This window comes from Penaeus japonicus, unplaced genomic scaffold (assembly GCF_977035675.1).
Source record: "Penaeus japonicus unplaced genomic scaffold, GWHDUDI00000001_assembly GWHDUDI00000005, whole genome shotgun sequence".
In the NCBI taxonomy this organism is placed as follows: domain Eukaryota; kingdom Metazoa; phylum Arthropoda; class Malacostraca; order Decapoda; family Penaeidae; genus Penaeus; species Penaeus japonicus.
This window is the reverse complement of record NW_028234407.1, coordinates 17745366-17752865: the sequence shown is the minus strand read 5'-3', so window position 1 is coordinate 17752865 and position 7500 is coordinate 17745366. Positions and strand designations below refer to the sequence as shown.

General features: G+C 35.2%; 1 protein-coding gene across 4 annotated transcripts in view; it reads right to left on the bottom strand.

Annotated features, from left to right (window-relative positions):
- The window catches only part of Hem (Nck associated protein 1 Hem), a 27148-nt gene that overhangs the window by 12121 nt on the left and 7527 nt on the right, over positions 1–7500 (bottom strand). For all 4 annotated transcript variants that reach the window (XM_043037539.2, XM_043037540.2, XM_043037541.2 and 1 more), the window contains 16 exons: positions 7420–7500; positions 7103–7315; positions 6645–6758; positions 5584–5722; positions 4635–4778; positions 4363–4513; positions 3789–3990; positions 3499–3631; positions 3158–3277; positions 2502–2629; positions 2240–2362; positions 1922–2046; positions 1335–1437; positions 505–733; positions 206–299; positions 1–86 (listed from right to left, as the gene is read on the bottom strand). The exon at positions 1–86 is cut by the window's left edge and continues 75 nt beyond it; the exon at positions 7420–7500 is cut by the window's right edge and continues 81 nt beyond it. In XM_043037539.2, the coding sequence (XP_042893473.1) occupies positions 1–86; positions 206–299; positions 505–733; positions 1335–1437; positions 1922–2046; positions 2240–2362; positions 2502–2629; positions 3158–3277; positions 3499–3631; positions 3789–3990; positions 4363–4513; positions 4635–4778; positions 5584–5722; positions 6645–6758; positions 7103–7315; positions 7420–7500 (2185 nt within the window). The remainder of the gene's footprint in view (positions 87–205; positions 300–504; positions 734–1334; positions 1438–1921; positions 2047–2239; positions 2363–2501; positions 2630–3157; positions 3278–3498; positions 3632–3788; positions 3991–4362; positions 4514–4634; positions 4779–5583; positions 5723–6644; positions 6759–7102; positions 7316–7419) is intronic.

The following is a 7500-nucleotide window of genomic DNA, read 5'->3' as shown; positions in this document are numbered from 1 at the left end:
AATGTCCGCCAAGGCTTCTTGAGCCAACTTTCGGAAGCAGAGAATCACTCCAATAATCTGCATCCGTGAGAGGACACTATCAACCTCTGTTGGAAAATATGACACAAAATCATCAAAGAGAAGATATGATTATTAAATTGCTGTTAATTATCGTATTTCATGTACAAGGCTGACAACAAGTCATAGCAGAATATCTTATACATACGCTGCAGCTTCTTGAACAATTCCTTCATTTGGTCAGGTTTGTCGAAGTTAGTTCTCATGGAAAGCAGAACCTCCTTATTCAAGATCACCAATTTCTGTTCATTGGAGAGGGGAAAGTGTTCATATATTTGTTGCTCCTTATATGTATAATATGAAACAATAATTTGAACCAAAACTGCATTTTACATAGTGGTAATAAAAAAAATATATATATATACATATATCATATGAAAAACTCATTAATCAAAAAACTAAATCTGAATGAACAGAATACAGTAAATTAACAATTCATTCTATTACCTTCAATTCTTGCACCTGATTAGCAATGTGCCACATCAAATTCTCATTCAGTGCTTTCATCCCATAGGGTCCTATTAGTTCTGCCAAAGCTCTAAGCTCATTAATATCAGAAAATTCTTCTGCAGCAAATGGCTGAGCTCCTTCTGCTGTTAAAGACACAAAGGCACGCTGATTTTCTGAGAATACAATGTGACCTGCACTAACACGTCGGAGAAGTATCTCAGAATACCTGTAAGAGGGTCAAAGGAAAGCAAAGTTAAATGCTTATTTCCCAATAATTGTGTTTCTCCCACCAAATCTATCACATATAATTATTGGGATTCACTCTTTCCTCTATCCTCAACCATCCTTATCAGCTATAATTAGTTATTCCTTAATACCATAAACAATATGGGATGTTATGGACAACTGTGATTTGTATGCCATGGTAATAGTCCCAATATCATGTGTATCTTTAATTCCCAGTAACAGAATGCTTGTCTATATTGCCTTGTATTGTAATGTTTTTCAAGGGATACAAATTCCTGTCCAGTATCTCTGCATCTTTGTTACCTGTTTTCTCAATTTTATAAAATGGTAGGCTCATCAGGGCCATAAGTAATGCATATATCCTCCTCTCTTTCAATTCTATTTTTTTTATCACAATGAATGGCATGTACATATTTTATATGTATATATGCACATAGGTGTGTATCTGTGTATCATTCTATCTATCTATCTATCTATCTATCTATCTATCTATCTATATATATATATCATATATTTTCTGCTCTATTCCTAATTTCTGGAAAATGGCCATAATATGTATAGAGAAAGAACAGTATACATACCATGTATTATAATGGGCAGTGATAGTCTTTTCACCATGACTGTCCTGCAACTGCGTCTGCTGTAGGAGGACATTGTTGAACACCCTTGTGATATCTATGTGGACTGGAAAAGTAAAATAGTATTAATGATTCACCCCAAAAAAAACTATAAATTTTCATTACTAAAGTTACAATGTCAACAGGATCTCGTACAAAAAATGCACCTAAAATCTGTGTTACCATAAATCAGGCAGAGAGATTAAACAATGAAAATGCCCATTGTGGCAAGGAATGTAAATAAAAATCTATCAACCCCTCCTCGGCAACCATCCACGTTAGCATATTTTCAATAAATTCATATTCTAAGAAAACATGATTTTCTTCATAAAAATAATTGGTAATGATAAAAAAGATAAAACAAACACATAAGGTGGACTTTAGATTAGAGAAGACCATAACTGACCAAGAGGTCCAAGGTAATTCAATCTTACATTTTTACTCAAAAGTTGCTGTTTGATATTCTAAAAATCTAAATTATAAAAAAATAAGCAAATAAAGCATAAAAGTAACATTCTTGAAAAATAAATTCAACCGGCTTTCAAACTTACCATAATTTTCGACAGTCTGCAAAACACTCATATACGTCTTGACACTCGCTAAGAGTTCTGATGGTTTGGCAATCTCATTGGTGTCAGGATTGTGCATGACCATCCCTACCAGTGCTCGTGCAAACCTAGTTGGAAAGGAGACGAAAAATAAAAGCATTAGCCAATTTAACAAATGACCAGGAAATTTCCTTTTACTATAGTAAATGGTTTTCACACAAATGGTTTTAGAGGAGGAGGAGGAGGAGGAGGAGGAGGAGGAAGAGGAAGAACAGAAACAATAAAAGAAAAAAGAAGACAAAGAAGATGACAAAAACATACCTTTGTTCCAAGTGCTGGTAGAGGTATTCTCGTGGTGCAAAGGTGTATTCCCAAACCTGGATCTGACTGCAGTAATTAATTGCAAAGCAGAGCTCTGTCAAGGCCATGTGCAACTTGTCCATCCTGTAGGCATAAAATCTTCTTAGGTTTAGGGTGCCACTGCTACATCAATTAGGATTCTGCTTACTTCAATAGGATATTCTAATTCATACATTATATAGAACTAAAAATCAACCTTAATGTAATACTAAGAAAAACCTACGTTGTCAATTCCTCTCTTGTTTTTCTGTAGCTCTCAAAGCCTGGCCGCCCCTCTGTTGTGTCTTCCTTCTTCTTCTTCTTCTCTTTCTTTTTATGAATAAGAAGAGGAACAGTGTGCTTTGGCAGGAGCTGAAAAATATATGAAATATATAAGCAAATGTACATCATGAGTCGCTGATAAAAAGAAAAGAAGAGGAAGAAGAAAGAATGAAAGACATGAAGCTCTTCATAATACCCTGTTTAACTTTAATATCTTTCCATTTCAGAAACTATATCCAGAAAAAGTAGATCAAGTCAATACTCATGAAAGAAATTAGAGAAAAAGTCTTCAGTGCAGTCAAGACTCTGATGGTTGTATCTGTTATAAAAGTTGAATTCAGTTTAATTTCTATCCTTCAAAAATATTTCAAAAGCTAATTATCTCATCCAAGTAAAAAGTACAAATAGTAAAGCTGCTTGGAAAATCTAAGCAAAATTTTAATCTTACACTAAGTCTTTATAAGAAATTCTTTTTCCTTTCAGGCTCTTTCAGGGCCTGCAAAGTAGCTTCACCTTCTCAAGTAACTTATGCTGCCATTCCCTTACCTCTGGTCCAATCCCCATGCAAGGAAAAAAATAAACTATGCTTTCTGTCACTACATTTGAAAGTATTCATACCTTATCAGAGAGAATGCACTGTTCATCACAGATAGTTGTTATAATATTCTTGGCTTCCTTTGCCATTTCCTCTAGGAACATATTGACGACTGACAAGCTCCTTTCTCGTATATGATAACGCTGAAAAAAGGCAAGAGCTTACTCATTTTCTATTTTGATATATAACAAAAAGTAATTGAATAAGAGAATGTAATAATTGCAGAAATGACAATAATTATAACTATAGTACTTATCACTGCTATAATAATAATAATCATAATATCGACCAAATCATTTATATGTATATATAGATGTACATATCTTTTTAATAACTCATTAAATATGATAAATATTTCCCATACCTCCTCTGGGCAGATTTCATGAGTACAAGCTTGCATATGTGAACATATTAATGGAAAGCAGACAATATAACGATTCTGGGCTGGAAACTCCAAGCACATATGGAAATTGTCTTCAAACTGTTTGCTGAAAAAGCTGAAAGAAACGAGAAGAAAAAATATAACTCATCTTGCATTACACAATCTGAAGTAAATCAGTCATTAATAATCATGGTATGCAGCAATTACAAAATATAACAGGAAAGAAAAAGAAAAAAGGAAATGAATTCCTAAAAATCAAAACATCATCTTACCAGAATATGGAAAGATCAGACGTTTCTATCAACATTTCGTCTAGGTAGTCAACCATCTTGGTGTGGAAAACGATTTGGTTGATAAGAGCCGTCAGTTCCCTGTGGTCTTTGAGGTGCAATCCTGAGCGGTTTGATGTGGAATAAGCCTGCAGTCGGAACCAGTCCAAGCGGATGCCTCGGAAGTCAAATGTGGCGCCTTCCTCTGGAGATTGTGAATTTTTTTGGTTAATGTCTTACTCCAAAGAAGGAAACTAAACAGTAAGATTTAAAGTATTATATAGGTTTTCAAAAATACAAGATACATCTGATAAAAATTCATAAAACACCCGTCATCCCACACAAATACATGTAACAACTCTTAAGCACATTAGAATATCACTATTTACTGTAAGAATAGAAAACTACTTTGATAATATAAAAATCAAATAAAATAGTAATATTGCTATTTAATAAAAACAAAACAAAACAATAAACTGAAGTTACACGATCAGTCAACCAAATCCCTCTACTTTGACATTTAAATCAAAGACCTTTATAATCATCTATTTTCTCCTTATTCCACTAAATGACTTACCTTGTTTGACTGAGAGATTTCCAATTTCATTGCACATTGATGAAAGGATGACAGACTCATCTTCTGGGAGATTCTGCAAGCTCTGGATCAGCTGGTTTAGTGCAATAGCATCATAGCCACACAGGTACTGAATGTAGTATCTTTGTAGCACCTGCAGAATGCAATCCCTACCATCAATATCAAGATTTTCCAATAGATTAACAAGTTTCATTTCATATTAAGCACAAATATCTGCATATCATGTCAACGTTACAATAAAATGGAGTTCAAACCTGAGAGTATTTCTTGATTAGAGCTCTAATCTCTTCCATGTGGAAAAGCAACTCCGGAAGTTGTCGGTCTACCAGGTCATCAGCGGTCTTACCCTTGACCTTTTGCAGAGGTGGGTTCTCATGGTGTCGCAACAGCCACAGTACCTGTGTTCACAAAATAATTACAAATTGAGAACTTTAGATCATTACTAAGGTCAAGCATCAGAATGCATTTTCACCCTTCTGAAGGTGTTCAGCCTGGGCTGGACATCTTAAGATGTGTGTTTTCTATAATTTCTAGAATTATGGTACAAAATAAGAGTCTACATAATATATGATAGTAAAGTGATAATAATAAATAGCTTGTAATTTCAACAAAAGGATAAATACAGTGCGAGTGATCTGTCCACATGAAAATGCCTGTTGCACAAGTGTTAAATCACAGTAACAGTTACATAAACATAATTTAGATTCAGTTGTGTAACTAATGTATCATACCAAATGCTAATTAGAATCACTTTGTTACTATATCATATATAGATTCATATAATATAAAAAATATAAATAATACAAAACACAACTTCTTAAGATGCCCAGCCCAGGTAGAACATTTTAGCCTAATAAAAGTAAGTGGTTTTAGCTCTTAATACCTCAGTCTATTTACTTACTTAAGCTGCAGCCACCCACTGTGCATACAATCACGCAGTGTGCCAGCCATACAAAAAGTCATGACATGATGTGGCCCATCTCCAATGAGTTAAGTATCTTGTCATAAACATAAGCTATACTCCTTAATAAAACCAAATGATACTATTTTACAGAAAAGGCATTCATCTATCATTCTAACACTACACAACATTCTTTGAGAGAGTCTCCTGAGCAAAGTTGAATTAAATTTATGACATTGGTGTATTGAGAAAGGAAACTAACCAAAAAAGATGACTATCACAACAAAAAAGTTACAACTTACCTCATCCCTAGCAAAGCTGAGGCCCATAAAGACAAAGAGAGCCTTTGGACCTAACAGTCCCGGCTGATCTGTCAGGATCAACGCCAACTCTTTCAATGCTGTGCGTAGGTATTTGCGACGTTCTCTGTGCATGAGTGGCCTGTGAAAAGAAATTATTTTCAGATTTGTAATCATAACAAGGAAGATCAAATCCTATATGAACAAAACCCAACTATTGTAGCTTTATTGATGTATGATAACCAGAGGAGGGATAAATATTAAGTCTAGATGCTGTATCTTGCATATAGTATTTATATATATTGGATTTCTCTAGTGACATCTTAGTTTAACCAAATGTGGATGGTGCTTAAAAAGCTAACAGGCTGACAGGATAGGCAATTTCTGACACTGCCGGCATTGGATAAAAATTAGAGGGACAGGAAAAATGATTTCTCTGTCCCCCGGGTAGCGCAAACTTGCCTAACAAATATTTTCCCTTAAAGCTTTAGCCTGACCTTGGAAAGTTATAGCTCTGAAACTAGCCTCATTACAGTCATAATACTTCATGACTGTGAGCACCTTCAACTGTGAGCAGTTCCTGATGTGATGTCATGTATGCATTGACGCCCGTCTTTTAGGCCTAATCTGAGCTGTCGTGTATGTCATGACACCTGACCACTATGGATGAACATTTCCTTGAAATGATGTTATATTCAACACAATCATATGATATGCCACCCATAAGAAAAGACATGAACAAATCATAATAATACACAATAGTGCACACTTTAATTATCTAACAATTCTATTTCTCTTCAAACCATTTAAAGAAAATAACAATGATAAGAAATAAGAATCACATCATAAAAAAGAAAGTTAACATACATAAAATGCTAGTTTAAACTGTACCATACTTCTCCTTCAATCACACATGCTTTAAACACCATTTATTCATAATAATTGATGTACTTCTGCCATCCTCCATGGGTTGGCTTACAAAATGAAGGTACAGGCATTTATCTCCACAGCTGATCATCAGACTCATAAACTACATATATAAAAGCTAACATAAAGTCACTTACGCATGTGTCACTGCATGAGAATAACTCTCCTTCACATCGGATGTTCGTTTACTAAGTTCTTTTTTAGTCTCCAGGTAAGCTTGGATGTAAGAATGAGGGTGCAGCACTTCATCTCTGTAATCCCACAACAAAATATTAGTTAAACATTAGGAATTCATTCTTTTGGCAATTATCAACTCTCTAATAAAATAAAAATTCCTTTAAGTAAAGAAATTACCTGAATAGCATAATAGTACAAATATAATATTAACCCATCCACGACGGGGGAATTCTAGCCTTGAATGTCACAATGCCGGGGCGTTCGAATTATTAGGCCTAAATCAATGGAATGGCTGGCACAACACTGTGCCACTGGGCTTTTGAATGAGCGGTACAGTACTGTGCCACCTGTCCAGGGTGGGTTAATTTGACATTATGAAATTCTTCACTTCTTTACTTCACCTAAGAATAGACATTACCTGAATAGAGTAATAACCCAGCCTGTCTGTAGGGCCTGTGCCCAACATTCAAGAGCTGCTTGCTTTTGCAATGTCTGTGGGATCAGCATGTAACCGAGGATGATCCAGCGTTCCAAAGTATCTAACGACAGATATTCACATGGCATGACATCCGTCTGCGCAGGATTCAAAAGCTGACTTGGTGTGCTCACCAAACTTAACATTTGTGCTGCCCTGGAAATGTGAAAAGCATCAGATAAGTAACTTATCTTTTAATAACTACATCAGCTTTCTCCAATACAATTCTATTAGGAGACGAGAAATGACTTCTGCCTAACCTCCACTGATCTGCTCGGAGGTTTCTGCGAGGATACAACACCCAGAGTGAACTGAGAGCCACTGAGAGGAGCTTTGCATGA